This window comes from Bubalus bubalis, chromosome 1, assembly GCF_019923935.1.
Source record: "Bubalus bubalis isolate 160015118507 breed Murrah chromosome 1, NDDB_SH_1, whole genome shotgun sequence".
NCBI lineage: Eukaryota > Metazoa > Chordata > Mammalia > Artiodactyla > Bovidae > Bubalus > Bubalus bubalis.
In genome coordinates, this window is record NC_059157.1 from 42,769,514 (window position 1) to 42,793,976 (window position 24,463).

Here is a 24,463-nt window from a genome sequence, read left to right on the forward strand (position 1 = left end):
GTGGACTTACTAATGGACTAAATCCCATTTCAGCTCACGCCTGCCGCCAGCCTGAAACGCCAGCCCATGCAGATGTGAGAGCCATTGACCTCCCCACCTTTGGCTACACCTTGGTATACACCTGCCATCCGGGATTCTTCCTCGCAGGTGGATCTGAGCACAGGACGTGTAAAGCAGACATGAAATGGACAGGGAAGTCCCCTGTCTGTAAAAGTAAGTTACTGGTGAGAAGTGAGAGTGGGTCCCTGCAGACCAGGATGAGTGTCAGTTGCCCACCAGGCTCGTGTCCAGGTGGAAGACGCCCAAGTAGTAGCCTCTTGGAGGCACTGTCCGTCACCCTCCCCCCAAATCTGTGCATGCTGTGTGTGAGCTGTGTGTGTGAATATGTGTGCAGTCTGTGTTGAATGCAGAGGCAGCACAAGCCAAGGAGAGGTGCAGGTCTCATTATTTGCAAATCACAAATTTGCAAATCAAATCAAAGAAAAACACAATGAGTTAAAAGGAAAATAAAATACAGTATGTCTTTGGAAAATGTATTTTTTAATGAAAATGGGCAAAGATCACCAATGTTGAATATATAACATAGGTCTGTTATTTTTGAGACCACAGCTATTTAGTGGTAGAATATAAGTTTGTGTGTCCTTGACATTGGTTCTGCTTTTTAAACTTACAAAAACAACACAAGAATGATGTACTAATGACTCACAAAGTTGTGTATTTACATACAAAAGTAACACCTAGTCAGAGCTGACAGCAACACACCTTCAGCTTCTTCACCAAACCACACCTGGACATGATGGCAAAGCAACAGAAACAGACATGACACTGATACAGCCCATGCCTTTAGGAGGAGCTCCTTGGAGCCTATGTGTAGTCAGCACTTTTCAATTCTGAAAGAAAGAATTCTCTGTCAGTCAGGATTCCCCAGGAAACCTCCTCCTGCCCCTTGGGATCCCCTCTAGAAACCCCTTCTGCCCTCAGGATCCCCTCTAGAAACCCCTTCTGCCCTCAGGATTACACCAGAAACCCCCTTCTGCCCTCAGAATTCCACCAGAAACCCATTTCTGCCCTCAGGGTTCCAGCCCAGAACCCCCTTCAGCCCTCAGGATTCACAGAATCCCCTTCTGCCCTCAGGATTCCCCTAAAAACCACTTCTGCCCTCAGGATTCCACCAGAAACACATTTCTGCCCTCTGGATTCCAGCCCAGAACCCCTTCTGCCCTCAGGATTCCACCAGAAACCCCCTTCTGCCCTCAGGATTCCAACAGAAAACCCCTTCTGCCCTCAGGATGGCCCTGGAAACTCCCTACTACCTCTCAGGATTCCCCTGGAAACCATACTCTGCCCTCAGGATTCCACCAGAACCCCTTTGTGCCCCCAGGATTCCCCTGGAAACCATATTCTTCCCTCAGGATTCCACTACCAGAACCCCCTTCTGCCCACAGGATTCCACCAGAACCCCTTTGTGCCCGCAGGATTCCCTGGAACCCCCTTCTGCCCCTCAGGATTCCACCAGAAATCCCCTTCTGCCTTCAGAATTCCCCTAGAAACCCCTTCTTCCCTCAGGATTCTACCCCAGAACCCCCTTCAGCCCTCAGGATTCCACCAAAACACCCTTCTTCCCTCGGAATCCCCCTAGAAACACCTTATGCCCTTAGGATTCCCCCAGAAACCCCCTTCTGCCCTCAGGATTTCCCCAGAACCCCCTTCTGCCCTCAGGATTCCACAAGAAATCCTCTTCAGCCCTCAGAATTCCCCTAGAAACACCCTTCTGCCCTCAGGATTCACCTGGAAACCCCCTTCCACCCTCAGGATTCCCCCGGAAACCCCACTTCTGCCCTCAGAATTCCCCTAGAAACCACATTTTCCCTCAGGATTCCACCCCAGAACCCCCTACAACCCTCAGGATTCTACCAGAAACCTCTTCTTCCCACAGGGTTCCCCTGGGTACCACATTCTGCCCTCAAGATTCCACCAGAAACCCCTTTCTGCCCTCAGGATCCCCCCAAACCCCTTTGTGCCCTCAGGATTCCACCAGAAATCCCCTTCTGCCCTCAGGATTCCCCCAGAAACCTCCTACTGCCCCTCAGGATTCCATCAGAAAACTCCTTATTCCCTCAGGATTCCCCTGGAAACCCCCTTCTGACCTCAAGATTGTCCCAGAACCCCTTTTCTTCCCTCAGGATTCCAACAGAACCCACTTCATCCCTCAGGATTCTACCAGAAAACCCTTTCTGCCCTCAGGATTCCACCAGAACCCCTTTCAGCCCTCAGGATTCCACCAGAAATCCCCTTCTGCACTCAGGATGGCCCTAGAAACCCCATACTACCCCTCAGGATTCCCCTGGAAACCATATTCTGCCCTCAGGATTCCACCAGAACCCCTTTGTGTCCTCAGGATTCCACTGGAAATCCCCTTCTGTCCTCAGGATTCCCCCATAAACCCCCTACTGCCCGTCAGGATTTCCCTGGAAAGCAAATTCTGCCCTCAGGATTCTACCAGAAATCCCCTTCTGCAGTCAGGAGTCCCCCAGAATCCCCTTCTGCCCTCAGAATTCGTCTAGAAACCCCTTCTGCCCTCAGGATTAGAACAGAAACCCCTTCTGCCCTCAGGATTCGAACAGAACCCCCTTCAGCCCTGAGGATTCCACCAGAAATCCCCTTCTGCCCTCAGAATTCCCCCTGGAAACCCCTTATGCCCTCAGGATTCCACCAGAAACCACCTTCTGCTGTGAAGAATCCCCCAGAACCCGCCTTCTGCCCTCAGGCATCCCCCAGAAACCTTTTTTGCCCTCAGATTTCACCAGAAACCCCCTTCTACCCTCAGGATTCCACCAGAAATGCCCTTCTGCCCTCAGGATTCCCCTGGGAACCACCTCTGTCAGTGAGGAATCCCCCGAAACCACCTTCTGCTGGTGGTGAATTCCCCGGAAACCACTTTCTGCCCTCAGGATTCCCCCACCCAGAACACCGTTATGCCCCTCAGGATTCCCCTGGATATTTACTACCTTCTGCCCTCAGGATTCCCTGGGGGAAACCCCCTTCTGTCCTCGGGCAATACCCCAGACACCACCTTCCACTGCTGGGAAATCCCCTGGAAACCATCTGCCTGTGGGGAATCCCCCTGAAAACTCCCTTCTATTCGCAGGCAATCCCTGGAAACCATCCTCTGCTGGTGGGGAATCCCCCAGTAAACCAACCACCTTCTGTTGGTGGGGAATTCCCGGAAAACCCCCTTCTGCCCTCAGGATTCCTCCAGAAACTCTCTTCTGCCCCTCAGATTTCCCCGAAAAAAACCCTCTTCTTTCAGTGGGGAATCCCCCAGATACCACCATCTGCTGATGGGGAATCACCCAGAAACCCCCTTTTGCCCCTCAGGAATCCCCTGGAAACCCATTCTGCCCCTTGGCAATCCCTCAGAAACTCACTTCTGCCTCTCAGAATTTGGGATTTCCTTGGAATCCCCCTATTTTCTGTCAAAATTCCCCAGAAACAACTTTCTGTCAGAATCCCCTCATAAATCTTCAGTCGAATTCACGTTAGGAATTAAGTCACTTATGTCTCCCTTTCCTCTTTCTCACTGAAATAGACAAATACATACTTTTTAAAAAGTAGTAATTTGTAGTTTGATACAAAACTATGAAATCAAAGAGATTATGAGTTAAATCTAAGTTGATAGGCCAGATTAAACATTTTGCAGGGGAAGTATTTTGATGTTCACTGCTAACTCGTGAGTTCATTTATCAGGGTGGGCACTTGGAAAATTGAGATGGATTGTAACTCTTTACAAAGTAATTTCATAAATTACCTTTCCCTTGGGGGCAGGAGATCCCAAAGAGGAGTGAGAAAGGGTATGAACACCCTCCTTTACAAGGCTCTCTGTTGTAGCACACTGAATGCACAAGTCAGATCCAAATTGATTTCCACTAAGAAACTCAGTTTTCCCACAAAAGCAAAGGACGTTATGCTGTGAATATATGGGTTTAAAGTGGAGATGTATAAGATATTACTATTTTGTGCATTCAAGAAATCTGGAGAAACAAACATTGCTTCGGTTTGACATTTTTTCAAACTTATTCAAAAATAAATGTTTTTTGAAAGTGATAATTTGTCTTTTTACTTGTAGGTAAAGGAGTGAGAGAAGTTAATGAAACAGTTACTAAAACTCCAGGTTTGTATACCAGAACAGTTACAGATTTAAATCAAATAAGATGATCTGTTCTCTACTATACTCTGTGCAGCCAAAGAAACAAATTTCTGATTCCTTTAGTCCATAAACAAATTAAAGTTTCAGTTATTTAAAACACCAAGCCCACACAGGTTCCTGTTTCTCTCATAACCATGGTTTGTTAATGGAATAACAATACTTTACTTAAAAGGAAAACCTTTGTCATTATCTCACGCTGTTTTACGAAAAGGTACCTTGGGCATTTTGTAGGCAGAAGTGGACATCAGATGTTGAGCCAGAATGTGGTATAACAGAGAGCCTTATAAAGAGGGTTGTGCGTCTTTCCTCCACAAGAGGATGCTACAGTAAACAACACATCGTGCCAGCTGCGCATTCCAGCAGCTCAACTGTGGGGTGCACCCTTCCCCAAGTATCTCCATCCTCTGCCTCCGATGCTTTAATTCTCGCTTTCTGTTGTGTGTGATACCTTGCTTAATGCATGCCGTAGCAAACAGGAAAGGTGCAGGTTTATTTCCTAATGAAGATGTTCGTTACTCCAAATCACCTGGCCTGTTATAAATTTAGAGAATATTTAAACAATATAGTGTGTCCCCAAGTTATAATGTAAGTCAAACAAAAAAAATACAACAGAAAACACTTAGGTAAGTTGCATTTTCTGGTGTTTTCTGTATTCAGGTTTTCACACTGGTTTCTTAGCCATAAACTCTGTTCCAGGGTCAAATGTGGAGAGAGTATGTGAAATGCTGTAAGTTCAGTCACAGTTGCTGGGTTTTGCATTTAATTCTTAGATGAGGCAAAAAGTTCCAACATGGTTAAAGGAATTCATGCATTGTACACCATGAAGTATAAGACCTACCTTAAAATGTTTTTCTGTACTATTCTATGTAAATGTTATTTGAAAATCAAACACAGAAATCAGTACTCTATCCAGGCAACATTTACTTCTGTGGAAGAAAGCACAGTGGGTGGTGGTGGTGGTGTTTGTTCTGCTTTGTTTTCTGGTTTTGTTGTGGGCAGTGAAAAGTCTGCAGGCTCTTTTTAAAATTTATTTATTTTTAATTGAAGGATAATTGCTTTACAATATTGCATTGGTTTCTACCAAACATCAGTATGAATCAACTATAGCGTTTCAGACTCTACCTCAATGTGCCCTATCCTCTCTGAAGGGAAGCACTGATGAAACGAGCTTCTTTGTATAGGCACACAGTCTAGCACCTCCACTGTGGTGGTTACATTACACTGCAAACCACCAGCAACAGGTCAGAGGACAAGGACCCAAAAGGATCCTCCATGTCCCCAGTGGTCGCAGCTGAGCACAGTCGGAGCTGCCCCGCCGACCTGCTGCTTCTGCTGCTGCCCAGCCCGGCTGGTCCACCCGACCCACCAACGAGAGGACCTTGGCACATTCACAGCTTCCACTGGGTGTGTCCCTTCCAACTAGGGAAAGTGATCTGGATACTGTTTAAAAGGCTATTTACTTTAGAAAAGGAAGACAAGGCATCTCGGGCTTGCTGATGAAAAGTGGGCCTTGGTGATACTGCTGATGATGGGCCTGCTCAGTGTCCTGATCAATCAGCAGCTGTGTCAGAGGCCTGTGTCAAGTCCTTGCTTCAAACTTGAGTTTTAAAATTATTACTATTAGGAAGTTGGGTCCATCAAAGCCCAGCAAGTGCTGACATTGTTCTGTTGTTGGGAGACGTCTTGTAGGATCAGCCTGTCTGGGAAAACAGGCAAACGTCCAGCGGAGCTGGAAAGAAAAGCGCAACCAGGGACTCTGTACTCTGTCCTCACCACACTGTGGCCATAAGTGCATTTGCTAAAAACACATTTAGGGAGACCAGCATCTTTCTTTATACCTGGGAAGTCCAAAAGTACCTTCTGACCAGTCCCACTCACGGCGGATGTTGTCCAATTAAACGATTTACATATGTCATGAGACAGAACAGAGAGAAATTTAGTGGATTCACTGATGCATATTTACATCAATTCCCCTGTAAAATGTTACAGCAATACTGTAAAAATAGCAGGATTTTATACTTATTTATTAGCAGAAATGTGAAAAGTTTTAATTTGTTTGTAACCAGTGAAAAGAGAGAATAGCTCAATAATCTTTGTAAGAATTCCTGTCTCAGATGAATTGTAATGTTTCAAGAAGACAGTTTGCCTTTGGTTTTTGACATCATTTAGTCTAGCTTTCTTACCAATTCTGGACTATTTCTCATCAGGGGGATTAGAGTAGAGCAGAAGAGCTAGATGAGAGATTGGCTTTACTTACAAAATAAAGATCTTGGGAAATAAAGCATCTTTGTCTCCATAAGCCGGGTCTGTGCAGTCAAAGTGGTGCTGTGAAATGCAGGCTTTCTGAGGGCAGAAGGGCCCTGGCAGATGTCAGTTCCTCTGAGCCTCCTAAGTCTTCCCACAGCAAGTGGACTCGGATAGTCAGTGACACGGCAGTAGTGATTTCCAGGTCAGCCTGACTGATGAGACCTTACCTAGTGTCCGCAGTCCCAGTTCACTAGACACGCTGGCCCTGGCGGATCTGGTAACACAGGTGCACTGGCATCCACCCCAGTGACAGATGACTGTCTGCATGTTGCAGTAACCTGCCTGCTCCCGCCCGGCTCACCTGACTCTTACAAACCTGCTGTGAAGGGACATGGAGACAGGTCTTCGTCATCACCATCGCCACTGTCGTGCTGTCTTTATGAGCAGTGCTATGCCTTCTGTGTATTAAAACATCTAATGTAACTGTTCTGTATGCTAACATTTCTCTGTTTTCTCCCCCCACAGTTCCTTCAGATGTGTTTTTCATCCATTCGGTGTGGAAGGGATATTACGAATATTTAGGGAAAAGACAGCCTGCGACCCTAACTGTCGACTGGTTCAATGCAACTAGCAGCAAAGTGAATGCAACGTTCACTGACTCCCAGGGGGAGCTGAAGTTGACAGGTAGGCACCCAGGGGGCTCCCTCACCAGACCCTCCATCAGTCTTCTGGCAAAGGGGGCACCAGCACGGGCCAAGTGCTGGCTGATGTCACTTGGGCTTTGCACCTGCTGCCTCTCACTAGGTCATCTCAGTGACTGAGGCAGGATGGTTCAGTTTCCTCATTTAAAATATTACAAAACCAGTACAGAAAAGCAAATTAATTTTCTCCAGATTACACAGAGATCATGTTACATCAAAGATGTAAGATTTATGTCCAGATAGTCACATCTTCAAAATTCACAGTTTTGTTATCCCCTTGCTGTCATTCCTTAAAACTTGTTTGCTCCTGGTGAGCTTTTATTGATGTGTCTCAGTTTAAAAAAACAATTAAAAAGAAAATAACCAACTCTGGTTTATTTTTAAGCAAGAGACACTTTTAAGTGCTTTATATATATATTGTTCATTTCCTTCTTGCATCAATCTTGTGATTTAAGTATTATTATTAAACACTTCTTTTTTTTTTTTTTCTTTTTTTACTGGTTAAAAAAAAAGAGATACCCAGGAAAACTAAGCGGCCTTCCTAAGTGACAGGGCAGGAGTAGGATTTGAGCTCTGCGGTCAGGAGCTCAGTGATTAGAATCTCCAACCCACGTGGGTTGAGAGCATCAACCCACAGGACACAGAATCACCTTGAGACTGAACCTACTGCCATTTTTTTCCTCCAAATTATCTCACTTATAACAGTGTATCCTTTTTTATAGACCAACTTCCAAAGGGTTCAGACTGAGTTATCCACAAGTCCCAGCCCGGGTTCTGAACATAAAGGGCCCCCAAGGGGCACCCACACGTCACTGATGACCAGACAGACACATGGTTCACCGCCACAAAGTATGAAAGCCACTGAGGACTCCTCCCATCCCTCATGTCTCACTTCCCTGCTTCCCTGGCTGTTGCTGTGTTGTGCTTAGTCACTGAGTTGTGTCCGACTCTGTGACCCCATGGACCTTGGCCCGCCAGGCTCCTCTGTCCATGGGGATTCTTCAGGCAAGAATACTGCAGTGGGTTGCCATGCCCTCCTCCAGGGGATCTTCCCAACCCAGGGATCAAACGTAGGTCTCCTGCATTGCAGGCAGATTCTTTACCATCTGAGCCACCAGGGAAGCCCTGGGAAAACACCTAAAAACAGTGCACACACTCTGGATTTAGGAAAAGAAAAATAATCCATACTCACAGATTTTTAACAGGTACTTATTTATGAATTCATTATCTTGACCCTGTGAATGTATAAATAGATAGCCTGGGATCTCAAATCTAGTCCTGGATCAGAATAACTAAGACTTTGTAAAATATTCAGATTTCTTAGGCTCACCCAGGTCCTTTGGATAATATTTTTCTTCATGGAGTTTGGACTTTTTTCCCAAAGGAAATGTTCTCCAGTGTGACTTTGATGCAGTTAGGTTTGGATCTGGAGAAAAGTTTGTATCAAGAGTTGTTCAGACTGAGTCCCAGTGGCTAGACAGAAGTCCACCCGCTGTGTACAGTCTGATTTCGAAGAAGCATACGGGAGGAAGGACAAGTCATGCTCCTGGAAAGCCAGCCAGGACCTGGTGTCCTATGGGGTGCTGTAATTTAAACACCATAAGTATCTCCTAAATACATATATCTTATCTCTACTAAGAGTTTGTGGAAGTGGGGTTCCACAAACTGTGTGCCAAGAACACAGAGCTGCTGATGGTGGCCATGGACAGCAGCCCAGAGTCAACCCGTTAGGTGGTCCTCCCCATCCATGGGTCTTTCTCGGCCATGGGTTCCATTCCTCTTGTGTGACTGGCCAGTGGACAGTCTTCCTGCAATGTTTTTAGAGGTCTGTTTCTCTAATGAGAGAAAGTGGGAATTAACTGCTGGAGTTCCTGAAACAGTGTGACCTTCCCTTGAGCCTGTCTCTCTGCACAGAAGGCGTTTGGGTTCATTATTATTATTCTTTAATATCTGTTCATTTCTTTGTTTACTTATTCATTTGGTTCCTCCTTTGGGTAGGGAACTAGCCATAGCTGCGGGCACATCCCCCCACATCCCCAGTACACACCCGGACGCCCTGGATGAAACCATTCAGCAGTCATTCAGTGGACCTTTGTCCATGAAGCCGTTCATTTCATTTTAATAAGCACAGCTCATCTATATAAGTAGCTATATTTGGGGCTATTTTTATGGTCTCTTTTTTTTTTATTGATTTATAAATAGTTACATTTTCCCACACTGAAATTTTGTAAGAATTGCGTACAAACTCTCCACGTGTCCATTCAGCATAGCTGTTTTTATCAAGACATCATTTTTTTAGTGATTCAGTATTTTATAGATTATTCTCCATTTAAAGTTATTGTAAAATATTTGGTATATTACCAGTACTATACAATATATCTTTCTAGCTTGTTTATTTCATACACAGTAGTTTAATCCCCTAGGTCTTGTATCTTATTCTTTTCTATAATACATACCCCTGTCCTCAGAAGTGAGTACAAACAGAATAAAAATTATGAATTTAAAAAACTTAATATAAGTGAATGTATATTACTTTTTTCCTTCTGCGGGATAAAGATGTTGAATTGTGTGAAGTAGATAATACTTCGGAGAAGGCAATGGCACCCCACTCCAGTACTCTTGCCTGGAAAATCCCATGGATGGAGGGGCCTGGTGGGCTGCAGTCTACGGGGTCGCTAGGAGTCGGACACAACTGAGCGACTTTACTTTCACTTTGCATTGTTCATGCATTGGAGAAGGAAATGGCAACCCACTCCAGTGTTCTTGCCTGGAGAATCCCAGGGACAGGGGAGCCTGGTGGGCTGCCGTCTATGGGGTCGCACAGAGTCGGACAGGACTGAAGCGACTTAGCAGCAGCAGCAGCAGCAGACAATACTTACTCGAGACAGACAATGACTTCAATAAGAGGTGATTTTTTTAGGGAAAAAGGAGGGCTATAGCTAAACTTTAAAAATAAAAACACTAAATCGCTGTTATTGAAAACACTATCCTCTCTATATCATATTCCACATAAATGGGCCAAGTGCCTACCTTCCTGACCATATTCTTACATTTCTGCAATGTAAGAATAACCCATGCTCCTTTCCTAGGTGTTTACAAGAAGGAGGAGGCCCACTTACTTCTGAAAGCTTTTCAGATAAAAGGTCCAGTGGATATTTTCGTCAGCAACTTTGAGAATGACAACTGGGGACTGGATGGTTATGTGAGTACTTCCTGGAGGGTTTTCTAATCCTCATGTCTGCACAGAGTTGGGGGCACCAGCGGGGATTCCTTCCAAGATGGCCTGGGTCCTGTCTGCACCGTGGAAACGCAGGGCCCCCGGCCTGGCCCTGCAGCAGTGCCACCCCTTCACCATCTGATGGGAGAAAGCCGCTGAGACCAGAAAGAAACCGGCCCGCAGCGACAGGCTGTTCCTGCCTGACACACAAGAGCTTAGATGCAGACCACTCCCCACTGTGACAGTGGAGCCAGACTTTCCCCAAAGCCACAGTAACCAGCCTGCACGTGCCGAGAGAGACCCCGGTGCCCCTTAATGGTCTCTTTCCAGTGCCTCTGCACTGATTCATCATCAAACTCGAGGTAGAAGGCCTCGCGTGATAACAGGAGACAGCAGCTGTGACACAGTGAGTTTTACGTGCTGCAGGCTCCGAGGTGATCCGTATGTGTGTCCCCCTTACAAAGGATACTAAACATATAAATAAGGTGTAAATTTTACTACTGTTTTGGAGATCAAAATGAGACAGAGTTTGGTAGTTGAAAGTTCATATCTGTATTTCTCAATTTTAACCATAAATGGGAATCTCAAAGGAATAACAAATGTTTAAAATAACTAACCATTAATGTTTAAATAGGAGAAATAATATTTATATTATGATAAAAGAAGAGGTTATGGTTAATTTTTGTTGTTTTCTTCCTTTTCACGTGTATCAGGTATCATCCGGACTTGAAAGAGGAGGGTTTACTTTTCAAGGTGACATACATGGAAAAGACTTTGGGAAATTCAAGCTGGAAAGGCAAGGTATGCTGCACTTACATGATTTTTCAAATCAAATATCAGATTGGTCTGCAGGTGACTGAGCTGAATGCAATAGAAAATGTGACTGGAAAGAAACAGAAACAAAAATAACAGGAGAGACACGTATTTTACAACTGGATGAAAAAATCTTCTTCATCAGCAAGCAAAACAGGAAATATCAGCTGGCATAAATATGCCAGACACAGAATATCTTTAATATACAAAGAAATACTTTGAAATATGGGAAGAAAGCAAAATGGAAATTCAAAGAATAAACACACTATATTACCCTAAGAATATCATTAAGAAAGAGTAATTTAAAATGGCCAATAAACTATGAAAAGATATTAACTTGAAAAATATGTATTATGGTAACAAAGATAGATCATGTTCAGCTATGAGAATGTCAGATTTGGTGTGGACTAGGAAAAGGCACTTGGGTGTTCATTTTTGGTGAGTGTGTGAGTAGATGTCTATAATTTGACAATAATCTTTTATAAAAAATTCTATCTCTAAGATTTTTAATCAAACAAGTGTGACCATGATTTTTTGCATATTCAGGTATGTGTACAGCAGGACTATTCTTAATACTTGAAATTAGAAATAACCTGAATATCTCACACATATATCATAAATGAATTGCTTCTTACATCAATCTTATGCAATGTGTTATATTAAATGTAAGACAGTTTAATTAAATATATGTCATTAGAGAACAAAGATTACATATTGATGTGGAATGGTGTTCGTGACTTATATATATGAGAAAGAAGTTTGCTCTAGATAGAAGGGACAAATCCGCCTGCCTGCCTTCTTTATGTCTTTCTCAAGTACTTGATGTATATCTTAGTAATTAGACAAGAAAAATGTATGAAAAAAACTACTAGATGTGAAGCTTACCTCATCCACTTGCTAGTTCTGTGATCCAGGAGGAATTACAACACTCTGGAGCCTATTTCATCATCTGAAATCTCAGTAGAGAGTCAGTTCCCGGTTGCTGGGAAGATTGAGTCAATATGAGGGTTTGCTTTGTGCTAAAGCTCTTCTCACACACGTCCTTACTCATGTTGCTGCTAACACAGATGAGAAGGTGCAATTTTTATAATGAGATGAGTGCCATGTTACCATCAGCTACTTTCTACTTTACTTACAGAATGCGCCTAACGTATTAATTGTACATAGAGGAGTTCCACTGTGTAGGATTTGATGCCAAGCAGTCTTTCAGAGGAACATGAGTGTAATATTCGGTGATGGTTGTCACTGATGTACTCATTTCATAAAACCTTTATCAGCATCCTGAGGGATTCTAAAGGAAATATATATCAAACTGTATACTATCATGCTTGGGAAAAAATAAACTTGACCAAAAGGGATCATACAATTAATTATACAATTAATAATACAATACTCTAAACCCACCTTTCCAAATTAAGAACTTTTACATAGAAGAGCTTTAAATTACAATGTCAGCCATGGCTGAGATGGAGCTTTCAATGGGGTCACATTATTTTGAGATAATGAAAATAGGCCGGCACTAATGATGGTGAAGTTTTCTCTTGCTCTGAGCCAAACCCTGTGGTTATCTGCCCTCCTTTCTCCGAGGCACATGCTCTAGTAATTCCGTCTAAGGACACCCCAGCGAGCCGTGCACAATACTCCGTGGATGGCAGAGTTTACTGATCTAGTCAGCCTGACCAGAATCATCACTTTGCTGTTGAGAATTTTTTTGCACTGCCCCATTTCTTTTTAATCTAACAAAAGAACAGCTTGCTTTAACAAGTGATCTTCTCATGTGATGATGAGCTTATTGTCAGGAAAAACAATTTGGCTCACAAAATAATGTGAATCACAAGCAAGTCTCCCATTCAACTAATGAGGAAAAGTCTACGTGTAAGTAATGTTTCAACAACAGCCATTCATTTCAGAGTTATGGCTACACTCTATTTTTATGGATAAAAATAAGCAACCTCTTAATTGTCTCCAGTCAGTAGATAAATTTTTTTAAAAAAGTGATTATCTTTAAATGGATACTGCTGCTGCATCACTTCAGTCGTGTCCAACTCTGTGCAACCCCATAGACAGCAGCCCACCAGGCTTCCCCATCCCTGGGATTCTCCAGGCAAGAACACTGGAGTGGGTTGCCATTTCCTTCTCCATTGCATGAAAGTGAAAAGTGAAAGTGAAGTCACTCAGTCTTGTCCTACTCTAGCGACCCCATGGACTGCAGCCTACCAGGCTCCTCCATCCATGGGATTTTCTAGGCAAAATTACTGGAGTGGGGTGCCATTGCCTTCTCCGAAATGGATACTAAAGCAAGTTAGTTTGAAAGGCATCTCTAATGCAAAAATTGTGTAAGAAACAAAAATAAATTGGTTTCCCCATTAAAATTGAAGTCCCAAGGACCTCCCTAGTGGTCCAGTGGCTAAGACTTCATTCTCCAGTGGGGGCCCAGGTTTGATCCCTGGTCAGGGAACTAGATACTGCATGCCGCAACTAAGATGTGGAACGGTCAACCAAATGAAAATAAATATTAAGAAAATCTAGCCCCCCTGCTACACTCCCCCAATCAGAATGGGAGAAAGCACAAGCCATGTATCTACTCAGGAACATGTATCCAGAATATAAAACCCTATTGCTAAATAGTACACATTTCAGTTCAGTTTGGTTGCTTTGTCATGTCTGACTCTTTGCAACCCCATGGACTGCAGCATGACAGGCTTCCCTGTCCATCACCAGCTCCCAGAGTTTACTCAAACTCATGTCCATCAAGTCGGTGATGCCATCCAACTATCTCATCCCTTTCTCCTCCAGCCCTCAGTCTTTCCCAGCATCAGGGTCTTTTCTAATGAGTTAGTTTTTCACATTAGGTGGCCAAAGTATTGGAGTTTCAGTTTCAGCATCAGTCCTTCCAATGAATATTCAGGACTGATTTCCTTTAGGATGGACTGGTTGGATCTCCTTGCAGTCCAAGGGACTCTCAAGAGTCTTCTCCAACACCACAGTTCAAAAGCATCAATTCAGTGCTCAGCTTTCTTTGTGATCCACTGCTCACATCCATACATGACTCCTGGAAAAACCATAGCTTTGACTAGACGGACCTTTGTTGGTGAAGTAATGTCTCTGCTTTATAACATGCTGTCTTGGTTGGTCATAGCTTTTCTTCCAAGGAACAAACGTCTTTGAATTTCATGGCTGCAGTCACCATCTGCAGAGATTTTGGAGCCCCCCAAAAATAAAGTCTCTCACTGTTTCCATTGTTTTCCCATCTACTTGCCATGATGGGACCAGATGCCATGATCTTAGTTTTCTGAATGTTGGGTTTTAAGCCAACTTTTTCACACTCCTCCTTTACTTTCCTCAAGAGGCTCTTTAGTTCTTCGCTTTCTGCCATTAGGGTGGTGTCATCTGCATATCTGAGGTTATTGATATTTCTCCCGGCAATCTTGATTCCAGCTTGTGCTTCATCCAGCCTGGCATTTCGCATGATGTACTCTGCATATAAGTTAAATAAGCAGGGTGACAATATACAGCCTTGACGAACTCCTTTGCCTATTTGGAACCAGTCTGTTGTTCCATGTCCAGTTCTAACTGTTGCTTCTTGATCTGCATACAGATTTCTCAGGAGACAGGTCAGGTGGTCTGGTATTCTTTTCCACAGTTTGTTGTGATCCACATAGTCACAGGCTTTGGTGTAGTCAATAAAGCAGAAGTAGATGTTTTTCTGGAACTCTCTTGCTTTTTTGATGATCCAGTGGATGTTGGCCATTTCATCTCTGGTTCCTCTGCCTTTTCTAAATCCAGCTTCAACATCTGGAAGTTCACGGTTCACATATTATTGAAGCCTGACTTGCAGAGTTTTGAGCATTACTTTGCTAGCACGTGAGATGAATACAGTTGTGCAGTAGTTTGAACATTCTTTGGCATTACCTTTCTGATTGGAATGAAAACTGACCTTTTCCAGTCCTGTGGCCATTACTGAGTTTTCCAAATTTGCTGGCATATCGAGTGCAGCACTTGCACAGCATCATCTTTTAGGATTTGAAATAGCTCCACTGGAATTCCATCACCTCCACTAGCTTTGTTCATAGTGATATTCCCTAAGGCTGACTTGACTTCTCATTCTAGGATGTCTGGCTCCAGGTGAGTGATCATATCATCGTGGTTATCTGGGTCATAGAGATCTTTTTTGTATAGTTCTTCTGTGTATTCTTGCCACCTCTTCTTAATATCTTCTGCTTCTGTTAGGTCTATACCATTTCTGTCCTTTATTGAGCCCATCTTTGAATGAAGTATTCCCTTGGTATCTCTAATTTTCTTGAAGAGATTTCAAGCCTTTCCCATTCTATTGTTTTCCTCTATTTCTTTGCATTGTTCACTTAGGAAGGCTTTCTCATCTCTCCACGCTATTCTTTGGAACTCTTCAAATAGGTATATCTTTCCTTTTCTCCTTTGCCTTTAGCTTCTCTTCTTTTCTCAGCTATTCATAAGGTCTCCTCAAGCACACCTTTAGCAAGGAAACAACCTAATTAAAACACTGGCAACCAATTTGAATACACATTTCTCCAAAGAGATAAAAATGACCAACAAGTAAATGAAAAGATGCTCAACATCATTAATCATTAGGGAAACACAAATGAAAACCACCTCACACCCACTTGGGTGGCTGAGATCATAATGACAAGAAACAAGTGGAAGCAAAGATGTGCAGCAATTAGGAGGCTCATACCATGCTGATGCAAAAGTGATGATGGTGTGGTTGCTGTGGAAAACTGCCTGGCAGTCATTCATCAGGTAGTTGAAACATGAGGCTACCGCAAGCTTCAGCATTTCCACTCCAACACATATGACAAGAGAACTAGGAAATACATGTTCACACATAAATCTACACATGAAAGTTTATACCAGCATTATTCCCAATTGTCCAAATGTGGAAACAACCCAAGTGTCCATCAGCAGTGAACAGATCAACAGCATGTGGCGCATGCATACTGTCGATATTATCTTGAAAACGTCATGCTAAATATGAGAAGCCGATCACCAAAAAACACATACTGAGTTCTTGTATTTATATGCTGTATCCAGAGCAGCCAAATCTATACAGACTGAGAGTAGAGCGGTGGTTGCCTAAAGCTGGAGTACAGAGGACTGAGTGCTGAGGCCTCTGTTCAATTTTAGGGGGGACAGCAGTGTTCTCACATAGGCTGTGGTGATCACCGCAGCATCAACCCCCACATTTTTAATAGGAAAAAAGAAAACTCTTGAATTAAAAGGTGAATTCTTGCACCCTAGCATTAAAATGGTGAGTTCTATAGTATGTGCATTTCTTTCAGTAGTGCTCCAGCCTATAACATGAAAAGACACTCACCTTCATTCTTAAGAAGCACAACTGAGAAAACAGCTGCACACTGCATCTGGTTTCCTAGGGCAGCAGCAGTGGTAATCATGTGCAGGAGGGGGGCAGCAAGAGGCCAGGATGGAGGCGGGGGGCGTGGCAGGGGAGACTGGACGCAATGTCCAGGTCTCTCCTGAGATGGGTTGGGAGGAAATCGGGATGCCACTTTAGAGAGAGATTAGGTAAGACTGAGAACTGTGGTGTTGGAGAAGACTCTTGAGAGTCCCCTGGACTGCAAAGAGATCCAGCCAGTCCATTCTAAAGGCGATCAGTCCTGGGTGTTCATTGGAAGAACTGATGCTGAAGTTGAAGCTCCAATACTTTGGCCACCTCATGCAAAGACTTGACTCATTGGAAAAGACCCTGATGCTGGGAGGGATTGGGGGCAGGAGGAGAAGGGGACAACAGAGGATGAGATGGCTGGATGGCATCACCAACTCGATAGACGTGAGTTTGGGTGAACTCCGGGAGTTGGTGATGGACGTGCTGCTATTCACGGGGTCGCAAAGAGTTGGACACGACTAAGCGACTGAACTGAACTGAGCAGTGCTACAAGGTACACATTCTGTTGGGCAGTGCTTTTACTTCTTAGAATCTATCCTGTATATTCAGCCTCCTGCTGATGCATCGCTGCAGAAAGGGGATTTCATGGTGGCATCACAGAGAAAGGCTAGAAATGAACCAAATGTTCTTCAGCAGCAAACTGGCTAAATAAATTCTGGTTTAGCCAATTAATAGAATACTGCACACCTGAAAACAATTACATGCACATGCACAGATGGAAGAACTTCACAAATATATAATTATAATAATAATTGTCACTCAGTCGTGTCCAACTCTTTGCGACCCCACGGATTGTAGCCTACCAGGCTTCTCAGTCCATGGGATTTTCCAGGCAAGAGTACTGGAGTGGGTTGCCATTTCCTTCTCCAGGGGATCTTCCCAACCCAGGGATCGAACCCGGGTCTCCCGCATTGTAGGCAGACGCTTTACCCACTGAGCCACCAGGGAAGCCCTCACAAATATATGGTTAAGTTTAAAAAGGCAAATTTTTAAAAAAGTAAATAGTATACCCATATTTAAAGTAAGAACAGAGAATAGTCACGTATATTAATAATACACTGGGGACTTTCCTAGTGGCCCAGCGGCTAAGACACCGCACACCCAATGCTGGGGGCCCTGGTTCCATTCCTCATCAGGGAACTAGATCCTGCATGCTGCAACTAAGACCCGGTGCAGCCAAATAAATAAATACAAATATATATATACACACACACACTATACTAGTACATTATGTGAAGGACGCTAAAGCACAAGCAAAAGCAAAACTGAATACCTTGTTAATCATAAAGAGGAAAGCTAGTGCAAAAGGCAAGGCATGACCCTTTATGTCCATCATCTTCATATTTATTTGTATATCTTCTTATGCTACTTTAATTAATATAATGTGCATGTATTACCCTTTAAATTATTAAAACATGGGTAAATAACTGAAATTAACTAGGAGCTCCAGACAGCATAATAATTTCAGAGTCAAGTCAGGAGTTTAATTCACAAAGACCTTTCATGTTGCCCTGTGTCGTGATGTGAGGTCTCCTGTGGCAGGTCCATTATCCAGGATTTTATTAATTGGAAGTCTGAGATCTATTATGGCCAAAAATATATAGTCTTGCTTGCAGATAACAGAAAGTGGCTTTGGTTAATTTAAGCAGACTACAAATTTATCAGGATGAGCAGAGATGCACAGAATTATAAACACCTGGAGAATGAGCCATGGTAACTTAATGGAAACCAGAAGATACTGAAGACAAAGACAGCACCATTTTTTCATTTCTCAAATATGTACTGAGCAACTGTTATGTTCCAGGTTCTACTGTAGGAACTGGAGATTTAAGAGGAAAGCTGGCCAGACAACTACCCGGGCATCATGCAACCAATTTTCTAGTAAATGTGGGTCCTGGGGAAACTGTGCAGCTAAGGTTCTAAGTAGCTGAGATGTCCTGACATTTCACTCTCACAATAAATCACTGAAGCTGGGCCCTTTGAGCGGCATTGGGTTCTCCTGGCTGGACAGCGCCACCCCTGGTGGCTGGGGTTACTGCTGCACCCGGCCCCAAGACTGGACAGGCCTGCCTAACCACCAGGAAGCTCTTGAAGCTGTCCCCAGGGCTCTAGCCCCACCACAGCCCCGAGTCTCTGCATCACTCATGCTAACCCTGTGCCCAGGGAGGGAGCACCCCACTGGCTCAGATCACAAGCCCATCTCCTGGGTGCTGAGATTTAGAACAAATATCTGACATCCCCCGTGTATGGCAGCTGGTGAATGCCCCTGAAAATGAAAAATTAAATCTGAATCATACATGCTGATACAGGAGGATCGCCAAAAGGTATGATTTACAAGGTGCCAACATCCAGGATAAAATATGTTTACCTAAGAACTGGAGGTGGTAGTGAGTAGCATAATCCTGCATCTACTGTGAATGTTCGGTCGCTCAGTCAAGTCCAACTCTTTGCAACCCCATGGACTGTAGCCCACCAGGCTCCTCTGTCCATGGGATTCTCCAGGCAAGAATACTGGAGTGGGCTGCCATGCCTGCCTCCAGGGGGCCTTCCCGACGCAGGATGGACCTGCCTCTCCTGCACTGGCAGGAGGGCTCTTTACCCCTAGTGTCACCGTGGGAAGCCCATCCACTGAAGGAGACGACAATTAATATTATTTCTAAGGTTTTATGAAAATGTCTTTAAAAGGCTATTTAATTATTTTAAATATTTGATTACTTCTTTGTATTTGTGTTTTGTAAAAAAAAAAAAGGGGGGGGGGACAGGAAGCATCTCATAAATTCTGGAACTATACTTTGAAACGAGGTCAGCTTCATTTTACAGTTCTGCTATATTCAGATGACCCCAGTCATAATTAACTGCACACGTACATTGAGTGGTTCCATGCAATTCAGCCAAATACTTTTCAGAATTGTGCTTTATAAGTAAATTCTTTAAGAATAAACTTATTGGGCAAAAATCCCTTGATAAATGTTCTCCGATCTGAAATTTTAGTGTTTGCTTCTTCCTCAGTGCTGTGCAGAGCTCTCCACTGTGGAGATACACAAGTTAATGATCATATCACCTGCCTGGTGACTGAGATGTTTATACTTGCCTTCCCTTCTAATGGACAGAACTCATTTTATAGAAACCTGCTTTATAACATTGACGTGCATTCTTTGATGATTTCTAAACTCATAATGAATTTTGGACTATGCCAATAAAGGTAGATTGCACCAAGATAGTCACACATCTCTATGGTGGCTCAGATGGTAAAGAATCCACCTGCAGTGTGAGAGACCTGGGTTCAATCCCTGATTTGGGAAGCTTCCCTGGAGAAGGGAATGGCTGCCCACTCCAGTATTCTGGTCTATAGAATTCCATGGATAGAGGAGCCTGGTGGGCTACACTCCATGGGGTCACAGAGAGTCAGACATGAATGTGATTCCACTTCTATAGAGACCTGGACTTCTTGTGTAATTTCAGTGATTTGTCCTGGGGCTGGAGCAAACAGCACATGCTACCCACATCTATAGACAGATACAGCCCTGTACATGCTTCAGTTAGACTTTACACAAATGTGAGTATCTACAGCCATAAGCAAAAGTCAATATAACTATAAGCAAAAGTCAATATGACCACAGCCCCCTTTGCTGTTCTCACACGGGAAACACGACACTGTCACAGGGTTGAAGGTAAATGAGGAACCACCCGTTTTTCGTGTCTTACTCCTTAAGATGGATGTTAAAATCTTTCAAAGAAGTGTCAGCTGCTTCCCAATGGAATGGGAACACTTTCTGCTTCTTGTAGAGTCTACCTTTGTTGATAAACCGATTGTCGCTCTGTCTCTGGGTGAGCAGGAGGACACTGACGGCAGGTTAAAGCTCCCTTTCTTTTCCAGACCCCGTGAGCTCCGACCGGGACTCCTCGAGCCACTACCAAGGCACCAGCAGCGGCTCTGTGGCAGCTGCCATTCTAGTGCCGTTCTTCGCTCTCATCTTATCAGGCTTTGCATTTTACCTCTACAAACACAGGTACCGTAGCCCCGCCGTCGGTGTACAGACGCTGCGTCTCTCCCCAGGGCCTGGCCCTGCGGTCCTGACGGCCTGTCCCGCTTCTTGTCTCCCGCCCCTAGGACGAGACCCAAGGTCCAGTACAACGGCTACGCCGGCCACGAGAACAGCAACGGGCAGGCCTCCTTTGAGAACCCCATGTACGACACGAACTTAAAGCCCACTGAGGCCAAGGCCGTGCGCTTTGACACGACTCTGAACACGGTGTGCACCGTGGTGTAGCCCGCGGGCGGCCGCCTCATAGCCATACCTCCGACGACGGACAGCAGGGACCACAGGTGCCACAAACCCTCCCCTCCGGCCCGGCCCCTCCCGGCCACGCGGGGGACGCGGGCCACAGACAGACCCTCATCCCGGGAGCGGACCCGCCGCCGCCCAGCTGCGGCCCAGGCGCGCGGAGGAGGGCGCGGCCCGGGATGCGCGGCCTTGCCCAGCAGCCCTGCCCGCCTGGTGTGGCCCAGCTGCCTCTCAGTGCAGCCTCCGCAGGACGGCCTCTGGGCCACACGTGGTAGCACCGCAGTATGGGTTCATTGTTTTTTTTTTTTTTAATCCCCATGAATATTCTGGAAAAAGAAGAAAAAAAAAAAAGCCCTCCTGAAGAAGACACCTTTCCGGCAGCCGCACACACCTGCAGACGCTTTGCGCCGTCCTCCCCGAGACCGGCAAGCTTCGAGGGCCCCGCAGCTCACCTCGGGGCCGCCCCAGGGCCATCTGCAAACTTCCCAGTCAGCTGTTCTCTCGCAGAATTTTTGATGCACAATTTTTTGCACTAGTGTGTTATGAATGACTAAGATTCTGATAAAAAAAAATAAACTATTTACACGGGGTTTCTACACACTATCCATTGTATATAAGCATCCTGCCATACTGTCAAGCTAAGCATTCCAGCTGCAGTTTAGTTAGCGTGTGAGAAAAAAGAAAAAATATCCCCAGATATGGCACAGGTTTTAAAAGGAAAAATAATATGAAGAGACTTATTTTATTACTGCTTTCTTTTAGCTTCACAGCTGTGTTGAATTCATTGAGAAAGAACAGAGGCCTTTTATTTCCCCTCATCCTTTCTTTGGTCTTGTCCCCATCCCATGATCGTCAATATTCCACTACTTCATAGCAGGAGGTCTGCAGCACTTTCTATGTGCCATGTACAGATGTGAATAGTAATTTATTTTAGGTTGCTCATGACCTGCCTGTGGGTTTGGGCTCACCACACAGTCTTCCTGTCCATCCTCTGCTGTAATTTCTCTCTTTCGCTGCCATCCCTCTCATTTTCTGTTAAAGGACTGTGTGTTCCTGGGACGCAGTGGAAAAGTTTCAGGCTGATCAAAATAGTAATTGTTCCTTTAGAGGCAAGGAAAAGTCACACCCACTCTTCTTTCCTGATGACACAGTTTAGATATTACTATTATAGATTTCTTCTGTTTCATGCTGTATAATCCCAGATGGAAAGAAAACTTTGGTGATTTTTCTGAGCTCAGAATTCCTCACAGGTAAATTAGGAATCACAGTATAAATAAAGTAGGTGTGATTACCAAGGCGGTAAAAGCCCAGACAGGAAGCAGAAGATGCAGCCGTGAGGATGTTTACATAATAAACTCAGAGATCGTGTTTATTTTTACTTACAGCTGTTTGATTAAAAAAAAAATTTTTTTTTTAAAGCCAAGGCGTATGTTATTACCTGAGTTTTAAGTCCGCATTCCACTTACTGAGAAGGTCCCCTTTGTCCATCCTCGGCAGCATCGATAGAGACTTGGTTCTTGAGGACATGTTCACACGTACCTTTAAGACTGATGTGTTTGTTGCATGCTTTGATGCAGGGCTTGAAAAGTGAAAAAGGAAAAACACAAATGTCAGGATAATAGCTCATTCTTTCAAGTTTCAATTTGAACATTTCAGTCGCTCTTACCCATGGGGCACTCACTGTTGTGCTGCCTGTTTGAAGGGCACAGCTGTCGGGAGGTGTGGCCAAGCTCCGCGGCCCCGGCCTCTCCCAGCCTCTCCCACCCGCAGCGTGGAGCTCCAGGGTTCGCCCTGGCCAGACTGGCAGTGGGACCGAGAGGGCTTTGCAGCCTGGAGTCCTTATGGCTTCTTCTCCTTAGGCCAGATGAGGTCAGTTAGAGGCAGGCTCCTCGCACACCCAGGGAGCTGAGGTAAAGAAAAGACAGGAGGAAGCTGTCGCGTCTTTGTGTGCAGGGGAGAACAGGGTTACTATACATATGAGGTGTATATATATACATACATATAGATAAATATAATAGCGTGTACATATGCGGTTTGAGTCATTCAAACTAGGTGCAAAATGCTGACTTCAGAGTCTGAATCAGTGTCTCTCTCCACATCCCTGACCTGCTTGCTGGTCAATGACTTTACAAAACCCTGACACGACAGGACATACCTACATACAAGAAACCAGACACGACAGGACATACCTACATACAAGAAACCACATATCAGATCAGAAGTGATTCTCCTTTGTGTGCAAAGTCAGAGTGTCCTCGGTTGCCAGTTTGGAGCATGTTGTTAAAAAAAAAAAAAGTATCCCATGAAATTCTTGTGCGAGAATTCTGCCCAGTTTCTTCCCAGGGTGTGCAGTGTTGATCAGATTCCCGCGAGGTGCTGGAGGTTCGGTCCAAGCCGTCGGCAAGTGCGCCCTCCTGCCCGGCTGCAGGATTGTTTCCGGGAGCAGCCAGAGCCCATGGAGGGCGGGAGCCCCGGACAGGTTCTGTGCTTCAAAGCTGTTCAAACTGCTGCTTGTCCCACACATCTTGCCTTTCTTCAGGCTAGCTGCAATAATTTTTTTCTTCTGTAAAATATTTTGTAAACAACCACAAAAAAAAACAAAAAGCTATTATAAAAAAAGGGGAAAGAACGCTGGCATTATGATCAGGAAACCATCGCCATCAGCCACCCGTCTCGCCACCTCGCCACATGCTGCTGACATGAAGTAGGTGCAAATGACCTTTTTGTACAGAGATATATTTTTTATGAAGAATTTGTAAAATTATTAAATATGCTGTAATTTTTTGATTAATGTAGGTAAATTGTTAAAAAAAATAAATGTTTTTACAATACAAAACTGTAATTTTCCCAATAATGTACAATGTACCATCTCTAGCTGATGTTCAGTTCCAATCCTATTACACATGTATTAATATTAAAGTGACCTGTTAAAATGAACAGTTATCTTTTTTTGTCAAAAAAAATTATACAGAGAGTGTAATATAGCCTGTGCAATGCCACCTATCTTTAAAGCAAATCAGAGTTCTAATTAAATATTTAATTTTAGATTTCTATTTTTTGGTGTGAATTAATTTTATCTTTAATAGATGCCTGCAAGTCACTGGAAGGGGAGGGAAAGAACAAATTAGTGATGGGTGTTCACTGTGTTTAGAACGAGAGTCAATACTTTCCCAAGACAGCATCCCCGTTGCGGTTAACAAAGAGCACATTTATGAAAAGCACTGATACAGAGAAACAGAGGCTGACAGACTTCTTGATGGTTTTTGACTTAAAATCACTGAGAGCTTTCAGTTCCCTCCAAACCAAAATCAAGCCTATACTTTTATGATTAAAAAAAAAAGTGTGAGTTATTTCTGTAAGCCTTCACAACACTGAAAACGCCATATAAGAAAACATAGATTTCACGGAACATTCCAAGGGTCGTGCATGAAGAAGGCTCAGAGAACACCCCCTCAGGAGCCTGTGACAACAGAGCCAGCTCCCTGCTCACTTCTGGGCTCGGGGACACAAAGCTTTCTGAGTCCTTGGTGTCAGGTGGGGTGTCGTGCAGTT

General features: G+C 44.2%; 1 protein-coding gene across 3 annotated transcripts in view; it reads left to right on the forward strand.

Moving 5' to 3' along the window:
- The window catches only part of CSMD1 (CUB and Sushi multiple domains 1), a 2,066,326-nt gene extending 2,042,362 nt beyond the window's left edge, over window positions 1–23,964 (forward strand). For 2 of the 3 annotated variants that reach the window (XM_025272930.3, XM_044938996.2), the window contains 7 exons: window positions 34–213; window positions 4,127–4,171; window positions 6,980–7,138; window positions 10,245–10,357; window positions 11,086–11,173; window positions 20,503–20,635; window positions 20,737–23,964. In XM_025272930.3, the coding sequence (XP_025128715.3) occupies window positions 34–213; window positions 4,127–4,171; window positions 6,980–7,138; window positions 10,245–10,357; window positions 11,086–11,173; window positions 20,503–20,635; window positions 20,737–20,896 (878 nt within the window). In that variant the 3' untranslated portion in view covers window positions 20,897–23,964. The remainder of the gene's footprint in view (window positions 1–33; window positions 214–4,126; window positions 4,172–6,979; window positions 7,139–10,244; window positions 10,358–11,085; window positions 11,174–20,502; window positions 20,636–20,736) is intronic. The other variant, XM_044938991.2, reaches the window with a different exon arrangement.
- Window positions 23,965–24,463: the final 499 nt, after the last annotated feature.